We start from the raw sequence: 25,780 nt of genomic DNA, 5'->3' as shown, positions 1-25,780 counted from the left end.
GGAATTGAATGAAAGGACGGCTTCCTGTTTTATTATTAAAAGACAATAAATAAATAATGCAAGAGCGGTGGAAAATCCCGTTAAATATCGCCGATATTAAAATGACTGATGACCCATTCTGACATTTTTAGCCGTCTTGAACGCATTTCAATATTGAATGCTAAATATTTCATAAAATACCGAGTGTTGTAAAAAAATACAAATTAAACAAATTAATTCCATTGCTCTTGCATTGTTTTAATAAAAACACACTGTATGCATGATCGACACATATCCTTCACTGTTGAGTTTCGTTTATACCGACTTTTAGCAGAATGAACAGGAAATTGAAAATTTGTGCACGATGGATGCAAAGTGCGCTTCTTGGCGTTTTGCTGGAAATTCCAATAATTCATCATGAGCGCTTTTTTTGTGTGCACCAACGTTTAATTTCCACCCAAGAGTGAGTGCACAATGCACGCGAGTTCCAGCGCGCAATCACATACCTCCTGCGTTTAATTAGCCATCGTTTCAACTAACGTTATAACATTCGTTGTTCCCGCATATTGTTTACTTTTCTTTCCGCGCACGTTTATGGCCGCCCTTCGTCTACATTAACTTAATGGGCGGTCATTACGTTTAGCCATATCAAGTGCTTGAAGCAATACACCAACCGCCGGAAATGATATACGATTTTGTGCATGTACATTGACCACCGCACATAAGTTTTCCACCAAATGGAATTCTTTTTTTTCTCGTCGATGATTTTACGTTTAATTAAATTCGCTGCACAAATTTCAATAAAAGGAATTTAATTTCATTTTGAACGTGAAAATTATTATATTACGTTGAATTTCATACAAAATATTTCAAAGGATTTTGGAATAAAAGTCAGTTTAAACACAACATTAATTGTGTTATGGTTGCATAATTAATTACGAATCAGTCGCCGTTTCATAGTCGTTAATTAGTTGGGAAATATGTATTGTGTGTTACATCTAATGGCTCGGGATTATTTTACAATGGGTTTTTGATCAATTAATTAATATTTGACTGATTGAAATAATGAGATTAATATGGTATTAATATACCTGAAAATTATAATTCAATAACTGCAAATAATAATATCATCGTGTATAAAGTTTAGTATTTGTGTGATTTTTTACATTTTCCATCAGAAATATGCGTTTTAAATATTTTAGACACATATAGATAAATTAAATATACGAAATAATGATGCTCATCAGTCAGTTGACGTGTAGGATTGTAATAAAAAAGCAGTCGGGTTGTCATATAAAGTTAATAAAGTTTTTATTACTCGCATAACGCCGTACACATCGAGAGGGAGAGATTCATACTCGTATTGTATGAATTAAAACTTTTCACCGTCGCATACATTAAATGCGCTCACATGCCGTGGATTTATATTAATAATTTATTGCATGAATTTATATCGCTGTATATTTTTGTTTATGATATTATCCGTCTATATGTGATAAGAGTTATTGCCAATATTAGATATGCGCGCGTTATTGCACTGACGCAATTTGGTTTTATTTATTTGTGGGTCAAACCTTTTTTCTCCACGCATTACAAAATTGATTGATCTTTTCAACTTTTCGGGGGAGATGCTTAAATGGCAAACTGAGTAAATCAAATTTCGCTCTTTATATGTTACGCACTCAATCCGAGACGCTCGAAGAGCTTTAATCCCTTTTTGATCTAAACGATAAACTTTAGTCTCTCCCGTCTATCGTCCCTCGAGGAAGCCAGGTCAAGTTAAACTTAATTCGTTATAAGTCGAGTATTTTTTCCGGCCGCTTGTGTTTCCCCCAATGTTTTTGGCCGGTTAATGCACACAGACCAGCACAGAGGATGTCGGTTATCCTATTCCCTGGACAAGTGTAAAGTGACCTTTTAGCACGAACATAAACACCCGCCTAAGGGCTGGGCTCAACCACTCGGGCGCTGTAATATGTTGATATTAGCATCAATGCAGCACAGTCAGCAAGGACAGTAGTGTGGTCGGAGGATATTAGCACGGATATTTCTCGCTAATAAATGACGATCGCTTCCTTAAGGAGTCGTCTCATGCATTGCAAATGGCGTCGGTTCAATGGTCATAGTAATTGCAAGCGTGACATTTCAACCTTAGCCACACGCGGATGAATCTAGTACTAAAATACTCGTACACACGAGAAACAGGAACTTCGTTTCCATTTGGGTTTCTAAATTTTATTGGGGATTTGGGAATACTCTGGTAAATTGCCAATGTAAATTGGATACACTAGAAAAAAAGGACACTAGCGCCACACATGAAAAAGCGGATGAATTATTAACTAAATTGTTGAGGATGAAAATTTGCTTTGAATTTCTAAGAAGATTTAAAAGTATAATACATTTGCCAGTGATGACTTTGATCAACAATTTAATTAAAATTGTTTCTACTTAGTTTAATTGCTTCGACGATCATAATCTGCCAAGCCTATGGCAAGTGTAATGCAGATTTAATTCGAGTTAAGTGGTCCCGCTGCGCGATTGCACAAAGCATATCTCACTGGGCGGCCGCCCAGCCGGCCTCGCCGTCTCCGAAGGCCCGCAAGGACACTTTCATTGTGTATTTACGATGCGCGCGGCTCTTCGGCATTCCGTTTGCATCCGCCGACGCTCCTTTTCGCTGCGGGGCGGATTTTTCTGCTTCGACATTTGGTTATTAGACTGCGCGTTTCTTCTCGGCGCGCCACAATGTGTATATATTCGATACTTTTATGCTGCATCAGCTTTTATGTTTTTCATTTCTATTCGCTGCTCTATATTCTATTATAAGCTGAAACACTTTCATATCAAATTGCGTCTGTGTTTAAAAAGGATGAGCGGAAATGAGAACAATGGGGACGCCACGATAAAAATCGATATCAGGTTTGGTTTAGTTAAGTAGCAAGTAGTTTAGTATTGTAGAAAATTTATTCCTTTCGTCTTTTTTTCTTTTTGTGCGGGGAATAAAAATATTAGGTAAATATTTGTGTAGTGCAAAAGTATGTTGAAGTTGGTTGCAATTCAACGTGTGCAAGTTGTAAGGTTCAAAAAGGCCCGCCCGGCGCTCAATCTGTTGTTAAAATTTGCAATTCAAAGCAGGAGTTTAAGGTTAGCGTCGGTGCGACATTATTTTTTCTTTAGCGCTTTCTGAAGCGGCGAAAAACCGAAACCAACCGTATGCCGTCATCTTTCCGTCGCCGCGGCTCTCACTGCGAACAAACAGACGCGCGATAGTGGTGTTTGTGCACGAACGGAAACCGGATGTCGCATGTTCGTTCGCCCTTTGCCTTGTGCGCGCCCCGTCGTCTTCCTTTTGCATCTTGCACGTCGGCGTACATATTTTTTGTTTGTTACTGCGCGCGCGTCTTTTATTTGGTCTTTTCCGCAAGCTGCAGCCGTAGACACTGCGAAATTATCTGTATAAAAATGCGCGGTGTGCGTTTGCCGTGCGCCGTGTGCCGTGTCTTTGACATTGGGACGTTAGCAAAACGCGTTTTATACTTTATAATGCCACCGTCGTCGACACGGCGTCGGCGTCGCTTGCTACTTTGGTATATGAATGCGAGGAAATTTAGCGCGTAACATTTTGTATCTGATTTTTTTATATTTTTATTTTTGCCTGCTGCTGCTCCGGATAGGTGTGCGTGTATAGCAGTAGCGCGCAGACACAATTTAACTTTCAAAGTTTCGAAACGAAATTTTGAAATCGGCTGCAAAAGCGCTTCGAATCGTCGCTCCGGCTCACTAAACTCCTTTACCTTGCTTACATAAATTTACAATGCTTTTCCTTTCTTTGAAATGGCGCACGCAAAGAGGTGCTCAAGAGATAAAACTGTCTTTTAATTTGTTTCAATACCAAGTGTTACAGAAACGTAAAAATACAAATAAAGTTTTTCTTGTAGAATAATAATTACAAATTGAGCTTTTAAGCCATATCAGCGAGATGAAAGGGTAAAAAGTTTTAATCAAGAAATAATCTCAAGTATTTCATTTCTACAAGTCTTGGAATGCGCTGGAATTGGAGACATTTAACAAATTTGGTCACAGATTCACTAAATTTTCAGTATATCAAGCGGCTCGACGCCAGACGACGCAGTGAGGAACGTCCTGAATAAACTTCCCAATAAATTCCGCGCTTATCTCTTCTTCCGTCTCTTTATTCTAACTCTGCGACGTCATCTTTGTCGAGAATCACGGGCGAAGTCAGTGTCGAGGTCGTCGCTCACTTTCAGTACCGCACCACACCCTGTTTGCCAAAAATAACAGCGTCGTTAATAAATTACAGGTGTAACTATCAACTATAAACTCAGCTAGGAGGTTGTGACATGTCGTTATGCTCAGTGAACTCGTGTTGCATTTTACAACACGTATACACTGAGTGCACTAAATTGTTTTTGACAAGTAACTTAATTAAAGTGTATTTATTTTGGGGAATTTGCCATGCAGCGCGCTGTAGAAAAGTGAATTATCTTATGAATAGAGATGCAAAGCTAAAGCGACATCTTTTCAAAGTAGCTTCGAGGAGATGCGTATGTTAAGTACTAATTAAGCCTGTGTGGATTCATTAAGTGCGGTGGAAGCGATGGAAATCTCGAACGTGTGAGTTTTCAGATTTAACGTCATTGCGAAAGGAAGAGACAACGGATAATAGGGAAATGTTAAAAGGATCGACTGAGTGAGTGCTTTGACAAAACAATATACAAAGATAATATTAAATTATTATTTGAGAGGTTAAATAAGCATCAAGTGATAACCTAGAATAGAGTTTTGTGCGTTTGTGAAGATTATTGGAATTATTTTTTAATTTTAACCTAGTAATTTCTTGAATCTTGATAATTCCAACTTTAAGTCTACACTCCACACCCCACGCGCCACCAGTTACCCCGAAAACATTTCGTATTCGAATATGGGCCATCGCGAAAACTTTAATGCGAATGTTTACCAAGTCGAGCAGACGCATTAGGGATGAATTTCAACCCGTTATTGCCCATTCGAGCGCAGTGGCGAGCAAGCGAATAACTGAAACTCGGCGCTTCCTTCTTTTGTTCCATCCTCTCTTCAACTCAGCGGTGTTCTGAACACCATGCTACTCCAGGAGGTAATTGCGTTTACCATTGTCGCGGTTTAATCTCGCATCACCTTGTATATCATACCGCTGGAACATTACGGACAATTTTCGTATTATGGTCACTAACCTAGCGTAAAAAAAGGATTAAAATGCTAACCGAATGGTTTTCCGGTGCTCGCGGGAGTCGAATTAAAATTTCGGAGTGTGCTAGACCACACGTTGCGCCATCAACCGTTATCATTATCTACTGCTGTGTTTATTTACGACCTCGAAATTCAAACTGACCGCCGAATTTATTTGCGGAGCAAATCAATTTTTCGAAGCGGAGCAAAACCAATCAAAGACACAAAGCTCTTGGAGAGTTTTGTGCCCGGGAGCTTCGGTTGTGAGATAAATTATCGCGGAGACAATGGTGGCGCTCTAGCGGTTTTATTGTAATTTCGATAAGTCACCGCGCGCGCGCGCCGTAGGAAATTGCGAATGCAAAACGCGTGCGGATTGTATCGGGGACGCCCCGTCGTCTTCCTGGTCCTTTTTGGGTCCTTCACTTTGGTGCGGGAATGATGAATGACCTCCCGCTTGCTCCTACTACCACCGCCGCGCGTTCTCTTCCTTTCATTCGACACATGACGGTTTGCATCTCTATTATGAGCGGAAAGAACTTCGACTTCCTGGAAAGCGCGACCGCTGTGCGTGTGCGGATGCTGGAGACGACGGCACCACACACGGACGCCGCCAACAAACGCACAAAAAAAGTTTACTAAACGAAGGAGATAAAAAACGAACGAGCGGCGGAATATTTTTTGATTAATATGCCGTGTAGTTCCAATGACAAACTGCCGAAAACACTCGTTTTTGGGAATGAGCGGAATGAAAGACTCCACGGATGAAAAGTAGGTTTTTACAAAAGGATTCGGTTAAGGTTAGTCGACGTCCCGTCGACTTGTTTAGAAAAACATAATTTATTATTTGTGTGTGTGATTGTTTTTTGTTTACGTTCTTTTTTCATTCTTTTGACGTGTGTACAACGCGTGGGATAAAGCAGATTAAATTATATTATGCAGAATATTTTAAAATTTATTTAAAAAATTTAATTTTTGAATACGTGCTTACCGGATTATAATATTTAATTAACTCGCCCCCGCGTTCAGTGAGCAGCACAATTAGTATTATAAAAATAATTAAGATGCGAATAAAACAATAGCCTCACAATGAGGCGCGGCTTTTAACGCGGCGTTTAACAAAAAGCACCGCCTCACGCAGGTTGCGGGGGTTGGTGGTGTGTGGCGTAGGCACAGCAGGCGACTAACAGCCCACAGAAAGTTATTTAAATCCGGATTAAACGGTTTTGGAAGCGTAAGGTAATTCAGCTCGGATTACTCGATCGTGAAACTTCCACGAGCGTGTTGTACAGTTATTTCGAATATTTTAAATAAAATAATTGCATTTTCTTTTCAATTGAACGCAGCGCATCGTTAGAAACATTTGATGGTGATTAATGTTGTGCTGTCTTGTGTTGTACAACATTTTCAGCACCGCCCGACGAGGAATAGTGAGGTCGCAAAAACAAAATTATGTTAAACACGTCCGTAAACGCGCTTTTTGTCCTGCAGACCGCCGCTGCTAAAAGCATTTACCCGCCCGCGAGTGAATAGAGAAAAATTCCGCGAGCGCACAACAAAAAGCAGTCATAAAAGTGCCGCTCGCGCGTAAATTGTTGAAAATGCAAGGCGGATGTGGAGGCGGCTAAAGAATGCTCCACCGCCGCTGATCTACTTCTTTGCGTACGATAAATGTCCTCTCGACTTTATGTTTTCGCCCGCGACGTAAACAATTTACGCCCTTCTTTGTCATCTTATCACCTTATCACCTCGGAAATTAATCACCACCCCTGGCGCGTACGCAAGATCTATTGCAATCGAAAAAGACGATAAATTTTTTACAAGGATGCGAACCTATCGTATTTACTCGTAGTGTAGACTAAATCAACAGTGTCCATAAAGTCGTCTCGTCGTTTGTAAATAAAACACGCATTTGTGATCCAAATTGAAACGAGTGTCTGCCATTTATTTGTTTTAGTTATTTGTCCACTCTCGTCATATAAACATTCGACACATGGGGGGATTACAACTGTTTGATAAATATTTATTCACTGTTCGAATATATTTTTTTAAATTTTAGCCGACGTAATGGAACAAATGATAAATTTATTTTTTGTTTGTTTCCAGTTGTTCCTGACGGTGTACCAGCGGTGACTGTGGATCGTGCAGGGTTGGAAAGAGGCGGCCCACTCATAGCAGAATGCAAGGCGCCGCCAGCGTCACCTGCGCCCAATCTCACGTGGTATGTCAACGATCAAAGGGTGAGTACACTCCACTACCTTCGATTCTATTACGTCGAACCCTCGCCTGCCGCCCATCGAATGCTAATATGCGTGCGTCGAATGCCGCGGGTGGAATGCCGCGTGATTTCGTGCGCATTCAGATGATATGATCAGCGCGGCATAATATTCACATTATTGTGGGTGTTGTGTTTGCTGGCTGCAAAACATTTCAAATTGTCATTGCATAGAATTATACAGACAATTATCAAAACACTAAAATTTAGTTAAATATTTTATTCTTTTTCTGTTTGTATCATTGCTGTTGAGTTTATTTCAACGCTGTGGAGTTGGTGGACATGTAAACGCAAATGCATTTTACATATCCAACTCACACATGTGAATGTATAAAGCTAGTTTCGGGCTTCAGAGAAGTGAGTTTGCTTGTTGGCGCTGTGTAACTGCGGTCCGTGTGCAAACCCCTCGAACTCTATCCGTCTATTTATCATAAAGTTAACTGCGTTTAAGGGCATATGTGCCACCGATGCAACATTCATCTGTAGCTATACCTCTGCTATATATTTTCCCACTCGTGCAGATTATACCGAGCAAAATCTCTGCAATACCCTCTACTCTTTACTCGCGTATTTCCTACACTGCAGTATATTATTAATTCGGACCAAAACATTTACAAACCAACTTTGTTTATTACATGTTAAGTATTTCCGCATTAATTCCGTTGATTTAAAACGTATCCGAGCGGATTCAACATCCTGTAGATGAGTGGATCTATTTGCACGTCCAAGCAACTTGTTTAATGGCGGTAACGCATCGGAAGTTGGACTAAACTCTAGCTAATATCTCTGCGACTGTCATATTTCAACATTCAACATGCTGGACAAATGTAGCGGTGGATGCTTTACATAAATCTCACATATTAAATAATTCGACGATAATGATCTACGAGTACAAAGCGAATTGTGCTTCCACTTGAAGCATACGATACTTCATTGCGGTTTACAAGAGCATCTTCATGGCATCAGGCAATTATGGGGATTTCGATAATTAATATCGTATTACGCTAATCAATTAATTAAGCGTATACCGTCGGTGTACACACGCATCGCTTTCGCGGGGACACAAAGCAACGCGCGCGCCTGTGTTGTGTTGCCTAAACTCTCGTTTAATGGGAAATTAATTGAGTTCGACGGTTGTTTTGGCACGCGTGGTCCACGCCAAAGCACAACCACACACACAACATGCACAGCGCACACCATTATTACTTCCGAGTTCCTTTCAAACGTGTTCCAAACTCGTGGGGACGTTTTGTGCGATGAATATTACACTCGGCAATATTTGTTTTGATTGTCCTGTTTGATATGGTAGAGATTAATCACCGTCACTGTTTCTAGTTCATTTATTTGATGTTTCTGTAGACATGTGAATAAATTTTATCTACTACTAGTTGGTAGAGAGTATGAATATAGTAGAGATGATCCACTCATGACCTCGCTGAATAACATGAAACTAAAGAGCACTCGTCGTTGCGTCGCAATCAAGCAAAGTTAGCTTTTTCTAAACCACGTGGATTTTCAGATGAAAGTATGCGTTTGCATTCAAAAATATAGAAACGAAGTCATTTGGAAAATGACATTTTTTTCAGTTGACTCGACACATTTGCGACATGTTTATTATCTTTCGCGTTTTGTCCGGGGCACGTTTCATTAATGCGGTGATCATAAAAGCGAGAGCTCGTAAAAACCCAGTGCTAATACCTTTGCCTTTGCGACTTCTTTTTCTTTTCACTCAGTGTCAACATCGTCGCAAGAAAATTAATCGGAAATTATACGAGTACGTTGAATTTTTAATATTTCGTCGAAATCCGTCAAATTGAGTTTGGTGGAATTGAAGGATTAAAACCGGGTGCTAATCAAGTCCAGAATTATTAAAGCTTTTGGTCGACGTGCGGTGTTTCTGTAGATATGCTCGTTAACGTATGCTATTTGGTAGTTGGCATTGAACGCGTTCTAACACCAGCAGTTATTATGGCATTATCAAAATTCAATTCGTTATTTCATCATTCCCCGCCGCCCGCAGCGCACAAAACACCGCATTGCAATTTCGATTCTATTCGCAGCCAGGCGAACAATAGCCAGCTGCACTTCCATAACAAAACAATGAACGAAATACTGAACAATCCTTCATTCAATAGACGTAGCTATGCGCAGGAGCAATAATTGGATGTAGTTGTACCTTTTCAAACTTCAAAACTAAAATTTTCGCCCAAAAAAATTGCATTTATTTGATTCACTGCAGACGTATTATGCGACATGTTTACTTAGATTGAGAATTATTAGGGGTATTAGCGGAATCTGATGCAAGTTCCATTAAACAATTAGATATATCAATATACATGGTGGATACATAACTGGTGCACAACTGCTAATTGAGATTTGCGTGTTGTTGTTGTGGTGGGATTGTGCCAACACTAGTATGCGATATAATTGAACATGTTTGTTCAGAATTGCTGCTGCTGCACTAGAATTAAATTAAACTGATTTGTAGCAAATTGAGTTTGTGGTTCTACAGAGATACATAATTCTCTCTTTCGCGTTATAACACTAAAAAATTATTGTTAGTTAATTATGGAAACCTGTAGGTGCATCGTAAAATCCAAACGCAATTATCGCTGTTAATTAAAGCTAAACATGGCCGTGAACGAGGTTCAAACGCGCGCGCAACAAATACACTGTAGTGAATTGAAAGTATGTAAGCTTGAAACCTTGCGCTATACAATAAACAAACACATATGTATACATGACCCAACCTCGTGTATTTAGGTCCGGACGTGCAATGTTATTACACGCACCCAACGCCACCCCCAACACGCTTTTAACCGGCTACTGAGCCGCGCTGAACATTGCGGATTGGGGCGCGCGCGCGACCAAAACGTACAAATTATCCCTGATTCAATTCCTGTATCCTGTGTTCGACATGCGTGCACGTGTCCGAGCTCGCGCCCGCTCGCGGCCCTGCTACAAACGGAGCAATTAATAATTATACCACTTTGCAATGACATCGCGGGTGGTAAAAATATAATAAAATGGAGCCGAACGGATAATTATGTTTGTGTCACAATCGAATTGCGCTCTTGATTCATTAGTGCTAATTGGTCGATATGGGCGTGCGTCGAATGATGATAAATTAAATGCAATGGATTGATGATAATTAATAGTAAGGTCAAAGCGGGAGTTTATGGTTAAATTTTTGAAATTTCAGGTTTAAGCCGTGTTGGTATGCAGGTTGACTTTGTGCTATTTGGTGCATGTGAACAGCGGTTATATTTGCGATGGAAATTATGTAATTCGCCTGCGGACAACCGTTCGTAAACCGAAAACCCCGACAAAGTCCTCCACACCGGGCGCAGGCATTGCTGTCGAATAACTTTACTAATCATTGATTCAATTATTCTATTCTCGCGTTTCGGCGCTAGTAGACTTTGGCTTTCGGCGTCGGCGAATATTCGATGTGTGTTAGACCTCAATTTATTCGATGACTTTTTGAAAAGTTTACCTTTTGTTCGAGCCGGGTGCGGTCATGCGTCGCTAACACGTATCGCCTCCGGCGGGGTTCACGGGGTAAATAATTAAAACACGCGTCGCCGGCATTGTGTTTCGCATATTTGCGGAGCGACCGTGCGCGACAAAAGCACGCCCGCTTTCTAATATTAATTAACACTCGTTGTTAAACATGTCCGCGTAACTTAGTATAAGTAAATCTGTAATGATGTGATTTTCATTGAGTTGGCGTTTTGTCTGTGTGTCCGCAGGTGCCGGGTTCGACGTCGGCGTCGATTATTAAAGACAGCGAGCTGCTGGATACTGCCAACAGTAGATTAGAACTGACCGGCGTGGGCGGCAGTTGGGGCGCCATCAGGTTAAGGTGCGAAGCGACCCAGTTCCGTCTCTACCGCGCCAACAGCGTGGAGGTGGAGGTCAAGCCGGATACGCCGCAACCCGCTTCTGTATTACTAATGGGTCGCAGTCTTAACGGTAGGTGCTCACATCTCTACTAGTTTCTACCACCCCGACAACTCGAAACTTATTGCCGTCGGAATTAAGTCCCTTTAAGCAACCTTCTAAGAAAGGGCCACTCGCTTCTTGCATTGATGACCCAACCACATTTACACACTTGCGCACACCCACATACACATTCCGGGCCTTCAGCCAGTGGCGGTGGTTACAGTTTCGGTACATTAAGTGCACGTCAGGTTCAATTGTTCCGCGAAGGTCTGCATGTGATCGAAATTGATTGGAGATATTTGTGTTTTTGGCTGCCGCCGCATGTTCATGTTGCGTTTTGGTGCCGTCGCTTATTAGGCGAAGGGCGGCCTGTCGGAGACTTGCGGCGGTGGAGGCACTATTTCGAAAACGCTCCCGACTGCTGGGGATTGTTGGGTCATTAGCATTGATAACAAGAACGTATTTACTGCAACAGCGGGCAATATCTTCCACTTAGCGGAACGTTGAGCCGCAGCCGAACGTTTAATTTACAGCTTTATTAAAGTGCACGTGCTTTGTTCGCTTGTAATGCGCGAATTTATGCGATCCGGGCGCGTTCTGCGGGAGGGAAGGGTAATTTATTTACATAATTATTGCGTGTTCGGACAAACATTCTCTCGGGTGTTAAATGATTGCGTTTGGGAGGTCCTTTGGAAACTACAAACATTATCATAACAAATTAACTACTTTGGAGAATACATTTTTTGTATTAAAATTTTCATTTTCTTTTGAAATCAATTTCCATTAGAGATGAAAGGTAATTGTGTTTCAGTTCGCTTTGAAACGTATTTAAATGTCATTAAGTAACTCCTTTAAGCGTTAAATTGTATGCAGCGTTTGATACTGAACAACACAAAATGGCGTCGGAGGCGGCAGATACATTCCATTCGAAAACTATCTTGATTAATACGTACGAAGACGTCCCGCGTTCAGTGCGCAGATACAAGTGCATAACGAAACGTAGAAACGGAATCGCGTCTTCCACTTCTCCGCCTTCACTGTGAGCAACGGCGGAGGCGGCGGCGCACTTTCAAATTTAGATTATACGAGACGAGTTATGGAGAGTCGGTACTTTGAAATTGGATTGGGGTGTACTAAAAGTTGCACATTTATCTTGCCATTGAAACTATAATGTCACAAACTTAAACCGCACACCGCGATAGAGATCCAGCGCGCACGCTGAAACACAAACACGCACAACTCGGTTATGCGCATTTTCAGCCTGCGGTAATGTGAACCGGTGGCCCGGTTCGCATTTTTCTTCTTTTCATATACTTTCGTTTCCTTTCGAAGAGCCGGTAAACGCTTCACAGACTGTTTGTTAACGCTTAAAGAAGCGTGTAACGACGCTAGTTACATTTTTCAATTCCACATCAAATATTTCATCGCCCTGTATATAATATATTGTATTTTTTGTCGCTTTCAACGCTTTATAAATTGCTTTCTATTTCTATATTTCTATAATTTTGTTTTTGTATAATCTCACGTGCTGGGCCACTTAATCCTCATATGCAATTTTAACATGTAGTGATTGTTCCGCTTGATTAATTAATACATGCGGCTAATTAATGTAACATTGTGGATAGGCGAGCATATGCCGTGAGCGGTACATACAGCTATAATCAAATTCGCTCCGACGAGATACGATCCAATTAATTACGTTTAATATTGATATCAATAAGAGATTATGCGGTCTTATCGGCGGTTTCCAGATGCGCCACCGCATTTCCTTCCGCGTGCTCTCACCGCCGGCGTGGAAAGGAGCATCTCGTACAACCACCACCACCGTCGCCGCGGTGGCTTATTGGCACTCGTGCATCGGCAAGCCGCACATCCGATGATGAATAATAATTGATTCCGTTTGCTTTTGGGCGCGAACGCGCGCGCTATGATTATTATAACTTTTAATTAAAAACTTTAAGCTTGGGCCGCATCTTTTGTTTGCTGTGCGAAAGTTTTCGGATTGGATTTTGCTTCTGCAATCATCAATTGGCACTTGAATTACCGGTGAATTTACTTCGTTATTGTTTGCGGTTACAAATTTGTGTAAACAGCATTCGGAATTATTCAGCTCAGCGTTTGATTTTCTAAATTAATTAATGTTTTTGCTTCATTATCATATGTGGGTGATAATACAGTACGTTTAGAATGTGAGGAAATACGATATCTTTGTCAGTATGAGATTTAACTCAATTTATGTCAAAACTGAAAGAAATTAATATTTGTGGTGGTGTTCTTCGATATTCTATGACATCAAAAGCAGTTTTTCCTCATTACATCTGATATGTATTGTTAGCCCAAGACAAACAAACGTCTCCAATGACGCGGTCTTCTTTTTATTCTGCTTCCAAAACTTCCCCACTTGGTGTTTCTAAAAGCAAGAAAACCTTCACATATGAGTCGAAATATTATTCGGTTTCTGAATCAACCAATATATAAATGCAAGACCATTAGATGTTGATATGGAAACCGTGGCCGGTCTATTTGTTTGATAAGAACAAACAGCCGTCCATCCAAATCCACCAACGAGAAGTTGAAGGTCCAGATCTAGATGACCATCGGCAGGTAATAAAGAAGCGAGGCTGCCGGCAGCCGTAAATAAAAAACGAATTCGTGGCTGCCCTAACGAAATCGGGAAGCGTGTCAATGGCGGGATAGGTACACATAGATATCTGGAGGGTAAAGCAACCATAGTTTCAGGTTTTAAGGGAGGGTTTTCACGACGTGGCAGTTGCTGCAGCGTTCTCTTTCGCAAAGCACCCACCGGTGAGCTGAGCGAACTGATTTCCAGTTTTATATTCTATATAATGTATTTATATGGCGCCCAAGGGATGGGACCCGTAATAATAGCAGGTGACCTCGTTCAACTCGTTCGAAAATGCTAGAAGCTAAACCCCTGCCTGCTAGACGGTCAGACCCGGCGAGTTTTTGAAGGCTAAGCAAGCGGCCGAGCAACAAAACTTCGATATAAACGTTTTACGGTTTTACGGCCGCCGCCACCGCCGCCGTCGTGTGGCATTATTTTTTACTCTTTTGGCGTTTTTCCTCCGCCGAGACGCGTTGTTTCGCTCCAGCTCGCCCGTGTTCATCGCAAATGCGTCTTGCTCGCGTACCGCGCGAATAGTTTCCGGATTTATTCATGCGCTCGAACCAGTCAAATATCCCCCGCCATTGCCCTGCACGCGCTTTGAATTATTTCGTTGAAACGCCGCACTCACGTATCTCCGCACAGCATCTCCCCGAATGCATTCGGCGCCGCGCCGACGCCAATACACAATAAATTCCATTCGGTTTGCTGAATCACGGGGCTGATGCGGACTCACTTCGGGTCCGATTGTTGGAAATCCATGACTATGAAAACGCACGCGTATGTGAATGCAGATGCTGGCGCAGGGCGCGAATGGCAAGCCAAGAGGTCTTAAGTGTGAATCGCGTTCAGAGAAAATGTGTTTTATCATAAAGCATAATGCATCGAGCATTTCTACAGCTCACGAATAACTTGTTTATATTTTCTTCATGATCGCACGTCCGACCTGTAGCGTACAAAGTATCTACATACATTTCAGCATTTTGTGCCTTGAATTACAATACTACAACACACAAACACACACACACAAACACTTTTTTCTTAAACACACTAAATAATTATGCTTGTGTGTTTGCAGGAAGTTCGACACTGATTAACAGTTCATTAATCACATGCTTCTTTACGATATTGGTGCACGTCGAACAATTTTGGTGATTGTAATGATTAAATGAACTATTTTCAGCGAGATTCAAATGAAAAAAGACGTTTTGTGCGAGTTTTAAACAAAAGTGCGACTGATGGACGTATTATTTTTATGAAACAACGAAAACTGCCACGTGCCACGAGCAATGGAAGTTTATAACGTAGAATTACATACTCCTAATGGAGATAACGTACAGTTTTAAGCAAAATATAAATTAAAACAACGGTTGTTTGTACATAGTAAATAGAATATTGTAGAGCGTAAGTCCACGTATACTTGAACACTTCAAACCGTACACAGTTTTTGCGTTGTTTCGAAAACTATTGTAAAATATTCATACAATCATTCGGACAGTGTAATAGCCGCCACACACGATCACATTTCGAGTAGTAAACATAAACTGCACCTGCAAATGTGATCGTGTGTGCAGACTATTCGAATTGTTTTTTGATAAGCCGAACAACGTTGTGTTTATTGAATATGATTAAATACAATATCAATAGAATGTTTAAAACTAAACGTATATAAATATAATAAAAATACTGAAACATTTGACTGATAAAATGGAAATATTGGCGCATTATGTTGTTATAAGTATTAAGAATGATTTATATTTCATATTTTATAGACAAGTTAAAATTATAATTATGAAAGTTTCGCGAATATAAATCATTCTTAACATGATGGATGAAAGGTTTGTTCAAAACCACTGTGAGATTAGCAATTATGTCCTCTGTAAATATTCATGAATTTAAAATGCAAAGTGTAACGAATAAGTTGGGCGTGCGAACGACATGATGACATAAATTTTATCCGAACTGTATGATAAACATGAAATAAGATTAATTTCTATAAATAAACTATTACTTTGATAGAGGTGTTTGAAATGTGCGCGCAATTACGCTGCATTAAATTATTATTGATTTGTGTTAGCAAATGGAGTTAGAACGAAGTCAACCCTTGCGACTTTCGCAGACAGACGCAGACACCGAGGTAGGTAACAGAGCTCGCAACAAAATTAAATCACAATTAATCACGCACCGCTTTGATCTTCTATCAACTCTCCTGCTACACATATAAATATAATTTAGAGCTAGAAAATCATTTATGAAGAGCACTCGTAACTTGGTAATCTAGTGGTTTATATGAAATTTCACTTTAATTAATGTTTGAAAGTACTTACGTTTATATCAATTAGTTTGCGTTGATTTTATCATATTAATTTGTTGTATTATGCACGCTGCATGACGATAAAGTATCGTATTTTATAAAATATCGCATTATTTATTTTTTTACTCTTTAACTCTGCGCGCTTCAAGTTTCTGATTCAATTTTCAATGTCGTCCGCAGAAACTAAAAAAAAATCCGGTAACGCAATGACAATGCGGAAAATGTACCCAGTGTCCTAGCGTAAATAGGAGAAAAAAATAAAGGAAATTTACCCACAGTCCACAACACACAAACGGCGTTGGCGCATTCACCACTGCTATAACTCGCTGATCCGATTTGGTTGAGACAAAAGCCGGGATGAAACTTTCTTCTTAGGCCCTGAGCCCCGCCGAGAGTTTGCGAAACACGACGCTGGCCCTTCGCACAATTGAAGGTTTTTTTTTTGTGTGTGCGCGCGCGTGGATTATAGTCCCCTTAAAAGCGTAAATCATGATGAATTTTAATTAAAACTCTCTTTATATTTATTTCATTTACTTCACTTTTCGGTGGCCTGCTGCACCAGCACCAAAATGGCACTTTGCCACGCGGGATAATTTTTGGACTCTCGCACCGGAATATTAAACGGCGCATTACGCGCGTATAATAAAGAACGCCAAACAAGCGTCGCTCGTCTTGATTACAAATTGAATCCACCGCTGGCGCTTCGCTGCGCATCCTCGCTACCTTTTAATAAGTCTACCGAACTAATTATCAATTTATAACACACACTTTGAATATTGAATTCGGCTCAGGCGCGCGCGCGCGCAAACAACACTCTTGTTTGCGCTGATTAAAATTAAAGCGATGTCGTCGGCTGTTATTGCATTCTACATGCGGCACTCGAAAATCAAACAAGTGCACACGGTGGGCTCCAAGTAGCAGAAGACAAACGGCGCGTCCTTTTTCAGCACGCCGTGGCGAACAAACGCATATAAAAGCAATAAACTTGGCCTTTATCTCATTTAAATGTGTTTAGGAGCGTCGAGAAAAACGAATGGAAAGCAGTCGGACCTGAGGGTCCTGGAGGGTTGCAGGTGTGGCGATAATAATCGTAAATATCATTTCGCCACTAGCCAGGTTCTACGTCCAGCGACATTATTGTTTTTTTTCTGCGTTTGCAAACATAAAACAAAACCAATGAAATACATAAGTTAACATCGAGCGTTTTATGTGCAAGTTGAACATTGCGAAAATCCGTACGTAAACAGCGCCGGGAGTTTTATTGCTTGCTCCCGGTGGTTGAACGAATTTTGAGCAATTAGAGATATCAATTGTGGAGCGCGCCCGGGCGGGCATCTGATAAACTCGCAGGGCAATTGTAGTGCGTTTAATAAATTTCAGGATTTCGATTCGTTTAATTCCGAGCGCGCGCGCTTTTTGTGCTTCGAGGTCGTTCATCGTGCAGTACCAGGCATTTATGGTCAACGATTTAGTTAGAAGCAACGAAACGGCCGGCGGTGAAATTTACACGAAACAAAAAGCTGTAGTTGCGATGATTTTATGCATTCGCAAAGTTGTATTTTCTCTTTGACGCAGTCGACGCTAATTTGTAACGCATAATGACCTGAAATTATGTGTAATTGTAGTATACGTGGAACTTGGTATTGATTTTTGTGCACTGCACAACCAGAAATGTGACTTTCGACGAACAAAAGTTAATTTAATTTAATAAGAAGATAAGAACGCGAAGCATTGTATACAAATGCGTTATTATTATTCTACATATTCGAAAAGTTATGCTTTTGAAGCTTCCAACTTTGATCCGTAACTTACGTTCCGCTGGCTTCCATATTGTGCCATAAATATGTGTGCTTATTTATTTTTGCTCGGGTAGAGATGATGCACTAATACTTTTAAGAAGTATGCGCGCATCCAGACGAAAGTAACTCAAACCCTAAGTAGCGAAACGCGCCGCGCGGTGCCTTGGAAAAGTTCGGCAAACTTTTTAACGTTTTGATGTGGATTGAAGGATCGCGAGCGGCAGCTCACAGTTCTGCATCTCCGCGTCTTCTTCTACTCGTCATCGAATGGTCGGGGTGGAGATACGGGCGTTTGGTGCGAGAGACTTGAGAAAGCTTTTTCGACAGTAATGACGATCGCTTCGCCGTCTTGTTCCGGCCGCCCCCGGAGAAGAAATGGAAGTAATTTAAGTGCCGATGTCTGCGCGCAGGAATAGGATATCCGGTTGACAATGGTGTACGGGCTGGAAGGAGGAGACCGACGGTGAATCCCGGTGAAAACGACCGAACTGTGTGTTTACCCTTTCACATAGGCGACCCGACTGTGACTACCTTCGACGCGGCGAACACTGCCGAATCCCAAACGGCAGACAATTTCATATTAAAAGGATGCGACGCGGCGCGCCGATTATCTGCCATGTAAGTAACACCCGCCAAAGGTTCCACTGACTTTACACGCGATGCTTATTCCAATGGGGAATCAGCACACACTACGCAGCGAGCACAATTGTCGACGTGCGACACATCGCGAAATGCATTTGCGAACAAAGACGCTTGGAATACGGGACCTAAACACACATCGCGCATGATGGGCGTTAAATTCGCGTTCGGGGCGGCGCACATAGCTCAAGATATAAAACGCTAAACCTCTTTTCTTCTCGCTGAACAAGCCGGGGCGATTCAGTCAAAGTTATTTCGTTCGTGGGCATTAAACGACAAAGTCTTTCATCGCCCAGTTTTCCACTGTTTCAGCGCTCTCTAAGCTTTAATTTCAATGAGTGCTGAACTTCATCAGCAAAAATTACATTAGAGTAATCTAATTTATTGTTTTTTCATTAAAAATAACGTAACACTTAAAAAACGCCCTGTATTAGCAAATATTGTATTGCATTGTGTTCAGTTGCCACCAGCAAAATGAATATCTACTCCTCCAAACTGTATTACAGCTCTGACTGGGGCGTATATTGCTCGGTGTCGGTCTGAGACCGGAATTGATCCCTATTGTTGAGGCGGCGTCATGGATTTTCATTCGCAACTCTAGAAAAGACTTCGACATCGCATCGCGGCGCGCGAGCGCTTGCTCGTCATCTTCAACCATAATGCCAGAGCCAAAATTCGCCTGCGTGCGCGTACACACTAAGAAGACGCAAAAAAACCCGCTCTGACATGGCGTCACTAAGGCAGGACGCGTGGAAATAAACCGCAATAAAAACGATCGTTCGACGGCGCGTATTTCTATTGTGTGACATCTTGTCTCTCGGGGTGCGCGCTTGCTGTAAATAAAGATCAGCGACAATTGCGGCGCGGACGGCCAGAAGAAGTGCACAGCCACCGCGCGTGATTAAATTACTTTTTTTATGCGTGCTCATCGAGGCACGCATGTGGCATACCGCATGCCTTCCATTATCTGAAAATCTCGCAATGTCACAATAAATCCTGTGCTTTTGTCATTAGAAGGATTCATGCATGGTGTTTTCCGCAACCAATTATACTAATCATGTAAAAGTTTCTTTTTTTAGTAATTAAGTGAATTTTGTTTGTTTTGGGACATAAACTACACCTCGTTGCATAAGTCACGTGCATCTACATAATGTGATCTAACAAAACAAGGCGTCAGTGCATCAAAATGCACTAGCGTTGCCACCTTTACAAAGAGCTTCATAATTCCGCGAATTTACCGCCTGCGAAACTCGTAAAACTATGTCGGGCAGATCTGCTGCGTCGAAAATCCCGGCGCATGTTTATGGCGTGCGCATTTACCTACGTGCTATATTATGACAGCTGCCGTAGGATATAGAAAACACAACGCGGTCTAATTTAATATTTTCCATTGAGTACGTGATTCGAAACTCTCTATCGCTATCACAAAACAGAAGTTATTAAACGTTAAAAATCGCTATCACGCTGTTAAATCAAATTTTTACTCGGATTTCTTTTTAAATTATCATTTGCTCATTAAAATAAGTAGTAATTCAAGTTTGCATTGTTTGCGTCATCCTGAACGCTTGATTCCTACTCGGTGCGAGTTAATTTTGCCGTAATTGCGATTTTAATTGAACCGTGCGCATCTGTCAATAATGTCCGCACATTACCAGGAATAATCGTCGTTCCTGTGGTTTACTTAGAATCGAGCAAACGGCGAAATGAAATCCAATTTGCCAGAAAAACCGCGCAAGAAAAGGAGTGGAAAAAATGAACGAACAAACCACCGCAACCGCAGGAAGAATGAATGGAAAAAAGAACAAAAACCCGCTGGGAGAAAAGAAAAGAGGCGCACATGCTGAGCCCCAAATAAAAGAAAAACCAAATAAAGGAAAATTATAGTGAAAAGCGATGTAATAATACCTTCTTTCCGCGCACGGCTCGCAACCTCTAAAAGGCCAGATAATGGATGAGGAAATTATTTTAGTCAGATTTAGAATCGAACGGATACTTTCTTATCGAATCTTCCGCTCCGGCAGTTATAAATCTATTATTGTTACAAAAACGAAATAAATATTACTTAAACTGAATCGGGCATCTTAGCTAAGTTTATTACATATTAAGACTGCAGTCCAATAAACAACATTACCTCACGTCGCACGATCTAATCAGTCAGTACCATTACGTCGGATCGTAAACTACGTCTATCCTCGGTCGCTTAGACGTGCTTTGACTTCCGGCCTCTGGCTAATCAAACTAACATGGCCACCAAGTAACTATTAGCAAATATTAGGAAATCAATGTCCTTCTCAATATTGAACGTGTCTGATTAAGACAAATACCACTAGAATAATATTAAATTTTTATTCGTTAGTCAATCACGATGCAACAAGTAATTACTCAACTTTTAAATTGCCAGCGGTATGAAGCCATAAATTATGAAAAGAAGTTTTTGATTGCCTAATTAATTTATGCCACGTCATCGAAATCTTGATTTCAAAAGAACTAAATATACCTGAATTTCAAAGGGAGATAAATCAACCTTAAATAAACTTTCTAATTAATTTCGTAGATGCCTTTTCTGATTGCTGCTTCGGGAAGGTAAAAAGCCAGCGCAAATCATTATAAAATGTACACCGCTGTGGTTCTTGCCGCTTAAAGTGCTCAAAGTTTACTTGACTGCAAACCGCGATGAGCTTTGACCCGCTGAGGGTTTTACGTAAGACGAGTAAAATTCTTCTTTTCGAAGAAAAAAACATCTCTAAGCGTCTGCATTGAAGTTGAATACACACGGGCAGCAGCAATATATCTCGGGCGGAATGTGCGCTTAAAAGGTCTTTCTTCATTATACACGTTGCCCGCACAGTTTTGACATTAACCGGTGGGCGCGCGCAGATTTAACACACGTGCCGATGCGGAAAGCCTAGAGACGTGTGTAAATTGCTCTGCGGTCTTCGCGGCCTCGTCGGTGATGAGATGACTGCACCCCCTCGAGCTTTTCCTAACATTAGCGGCAGAGATTACGTGATTAAGATGATTACACTCATCAGAAAAAGCTGGCGCCTCCACCAGCTTTCAACTACTTATTTAAGTAAAACTGATTTTTATCAATTTTTAAAAAGTTGTAGGTATTAAAATAATTTACGCTTTGTGTAAAACTTTTTTATTTTATATAAAAAGTCAGTTTTTGCGTTGGCTTGTGATTATGATTTGAGCTCTAAAGCGGCGATTGGAGCAAAATGACGAGTGTGCGTTTGGATTTTTGATAAAAATTAAAACGCTTTTTATGGTTGAGCTACCGCCGCCGCCGTCGGTTTTTTCACCTCCGGATTAATTCAAAATAAAAGAGTTTTTTTGGCGTTTTTTTTTTTATCGCGTGCATTTCTATGTCCGCCGACGCTTTTATTCACTCGCTTCGACTTCCGTTTTTCCAACGAGGGGGGTGCTTCGCGCCGCCCCGAATGCGAATGTCCCTTTCGCAGTCGGCAGACCGCAAGCACGAATTTTATGATTTTTCCCCGTTGCCCCAACACTCCTTTTATTTTATATTTATTATGCGCAAATATCCGTGAGGGGCTAAATTATTTACAAGCATATTCCGTTATGCAGACGGACGCACGAACAAAATATTACACCGGGGCGTAGGGTGCAACACGAAAATTCCAGATAAGAGCCAATTTGCAAGTCGTCATAAATTATCGCGCGGTGAAAATTTAATGAAGATGAAATGCATTATAGATAACATGTTTGTATTAACGCGTGAAGGCGGTGAACTTTTTGATTGTTAATATTTCATTGCTTTTTAATCTGGTTTAAATTGACTCTTAATTTATTCCGGAAGTATATTGATGAAAATTTTTGATGAAAGACACACATGTCTGAAATTCCAATAATAGCAATATCCAGGCATGCTTATAATGTGATTTAATGGGATTTTGCGGAATTTTTTAATTTCACATTTTGTTGAGCGACCCTCATCAATACAATACGCTTACATGTTATGACACATTGTAAAAAATTTCCAGTACACAATTGTAATTATGTTTGCTTTAATAATGAAAATGTGCGAAACGTCTGGAATGCTCAGCATCACGCATGATGCTTATGCAAATGACGAGTAAACATTCGTGATGAAAAATATCACGTTGCGGTGAGCATAAAATGGGCACAAAATGCGCACGCGTGAAGAAAAAAAGCAATGAAGTCTATCGTCGACTAGGTGAAATGCATAAATCTGCAAGCTCATTTGCTCGCACGCCGAAACCTGCTTGCTCGATTTAAGGGCGACATAAAAAAGAGGGAACATTGAAGTGTCGTCCGCGTCGTCATCAAGTCGTACGTTGAGCGTCTCTCATAAAATCATTTTTATAATTTTCCTTTTTTCGGGACCCTGAGCTACCGCGTGGCTTTAACAAACACCGCACGACCGAGAAGTGATGAACGGCGGCGTTTCCTTTTGTAACTATATGCACTAAGTAAGTATATGGCCATAAAGTGAATGAACGAACGTAAAATGGGATTTTGCATGATGTCAGTCGCCATAGTCTTTGCTGTTATGAGTGCTTCTGCAGCCAGGGTGGAGGCTATATTATGACGCGGAGATCTTGTCGAAATAATGTTTAAATTAACCGTGCGCCCTAAAGTTTAAAGGTTTATTACAAAATGAAAATAAAAATTTTACGAAAATGTGCTAGATAAGGAAACCACATAAAAGTTACTGAAGTGTTGGTAAATATAACGAGCGTAATATCTAATAGGTATTTAAAGTATGATAAAAAAAATTTAACGTTTTCTGCGTTTAAAAATATTAAAATCAATTAAAAATAGCGAATGTTTTATAGATGGAATGTTTGTTCATCGTTAATTACGTTTTTTGTTGATTTTCATAGATAATAGATTTCAAAGCGGGAATTTTATGAGTTTTATTCTCCAAATAGTTTATGCAGTAGGGAAATTTCATTAAAAATGGATTGTTTGAAAAACATTCACCGAATTACTCTAAATTTTTAGTATAAAAATAACTTTCGATAGCAAATAAATCATGCACACAAAGTTTTGTTTTTATTGAACTGGATAAATAAAATATTAGGAATTTAAAAAGAGATTAACCTGATTTTTCGATTGCAGCGTAGCTGATTTTAGTTTCTTTGTTAAATCTGATAGTTATCCCGAGCGCGTGGACGCGAAGTAATTTCTATAACTTAATCCGTTACGACGCAATCTCGACGTGACTCTTTCGCCATTCTTTCGCCGCTTTTATCCGACTTAAAAATTGTCCACTTAGAGCTTGTTTTATAGCCTAATTTAGTTAATTGTGCCAGTTTTTCCTCTTCTTTTCGACGTCGCTTAACGCTGAGAATTTAGCTCGCCAGCTTTAAACAGTTTTGGCTTGCGTCCGATAAAATGCAGCAACATGCTCCGCGTTAATTTGATCCCGAATTAAACTATTTCATAAATCCGCTGAAATTCATGTTTTTTTAATGAAAATCTCGGCGGTTTTACATCATATACGCACAAAATTCCAGGAATTTTATTAAATCGACACTGGAAATTAAATTAATTATACTAAAATTATTGTAACATATGATTTGTAAATATACTCGGACATTTTAAAATTGAAATTCGGTTCCAAAGTTTAAAGGCTTTTGAGTTGGACCGAGTTGTCGAAATGTAAAATCTGCATGCGGCGCACGTTTGCTGTAATACCCGACGTAATTCACGGCATCAACCGGCTTCGACTTGGTAATAACTAGTTTTTAATGCGCTTATAGATGCATAATACGTAACTATTACAAGTTATTTCCAATTAAAGCGCGCTGAAAGCCGAGTTGTGGAAGGCGGGTTGGGCGGCCGCGGACGCAAAGCAATGTGCGCTCACCACGAGCAAGAAATCGGTTCACGAACAAGTTTCCCGCAAAGTATTAAGTTTCCACTTAAATGCCGGTTCTAACTCGGGAAATTCGACGCTGAAAACTCACTTTTTTTCAAATTCCACACAGAATTTCGCTTAAAATAAATAAATTTTTTATCATCAACATTGTCAAAAACACGCTGAAAATTTTCTGGGTGGCTAGTAAAATTTCGCGCCAGTGTTGAATTAACTTAATGTTATCTACTTAAATATTAAATTGAGCCGTTAAGTCGAAACTCTTTATACATTATCCTCGATGGACCTTTAAGTTTGCATTCTCCCCAAAGACCTCCGGCAAACTTTACTCTTTTCTTTTTTCCTACTTTTTTTGTTAAGAAATGCGCCGCCGCACAACTTTCTCGATCGGCGGCGGCGTGCATGTTTGACGGTTGGTTGGCGGCGAAATATGGCAATACATAATATATACGCACGCATCTATCGGAAAAAGAAGCCCGGAAAAAAAGATAGGTTTAAGCTGGCGGTAAATTTCCTTCTTCTGGTTGTTTTTTCAACAACGCATCAAGTGATTCATTTTTCATCTCCCAATAGACCGATTTAAAATGTTAAACTCTGAAATTTGATTGTGTTGGATACTGGTTTTGTGAATTGTAGAGTTTAGGGGAGAAAAAGTCATGAGCGTATGATTTAATGGGCAGGCGGTATACATTTGAATTCAAATTTGTTGAGTATATGCATAGAGTTAGAATATATCGATATATACAAGGCTGGTTTTTCCACTTCGTGCATCCGTTTGGAAGCTTTCGCTTTCCGCGTCCTTTCACTCACCCTCGGTTAGTTTTTTGAGTTATATGGATTTTTCACTAAATGAAGGAATCATTTACAACCATCGTGGGGTTTTCTGACACCCGTAATCATTCAACAAAAAGGAACCAATACGACGTGCTTAAAACTTGAGCCTTCGGCGCAAAAACACTTTTAAAAGGCATTAAACTTTTTTCGCGGATGAATGCTTCGTTCTGCTATAAATAGCAAATGTGTCTTAATAATCAACAACCATTGACCTTGTTTTTTGCAATGCAAAGTTTTTTTCATTCCTTTGATGTGAGTGGTACACTCTACTTGG

At 40.4% G+C, this 25,780-nt stretch overlaps 1 protein-coding gene across 6 annotated transcripts in view; it reads left to right on the top strand.

Annotated features, from left to right (window-relative positions):
- The window catches only part of LOC135799552 (uncharacterized), a 97,247-nt gene that overhangs the window by 68,458 nt on the left and 3,009 nt on the right, over positions 1-25,780 (top strand). For 5 of the 6 annotated variants that reach the window (XR_010550022.1, XR_010550021.1, XR_010550020.1 and 2 more), the window contains exons 4-5: positions 7,312-7,445; positions 11,233-11,455. Coding sequence is in view for 2 of the 6 variants with exons in the window: in XM_065312684.1 (XP_065168756.1) it covers positions 7,312-7,445; positions 11,233-11,455 (357 nt within the window). In the remaining 4 variants the exon portion in view is untranslated. Of the gene's footprint in view, positions 1-7,311; positions 7,446-11,232; positions 11,456-15,129; positions 16,068-25,780 lie in introns of those variants that run through there. The other variant, XM_065312683.1, reaches the window with a different exon arrangement.

Source organism: Atheta coriaria, unplaced genomic scaffold (genome assembly GCF_025399875.1).
Source record: "Atheta coriaria isolate IRGN ID8LTWV9N9 unplaced genomic scaffold, Caltech_Dcor_3.1 hic_scaffold_9_pilon, whole genome shotgun sequence".
Classification (NCBI taxonomy): Eukaryota; Metazoa; Arthropoda; class Insecta; order Coleoptera; family Staphylinidae; genus Dalotia; species Dalotia coriaria.
This window is presented reverse-complemented; position numbering and strand designations above follow the sequence as displayed.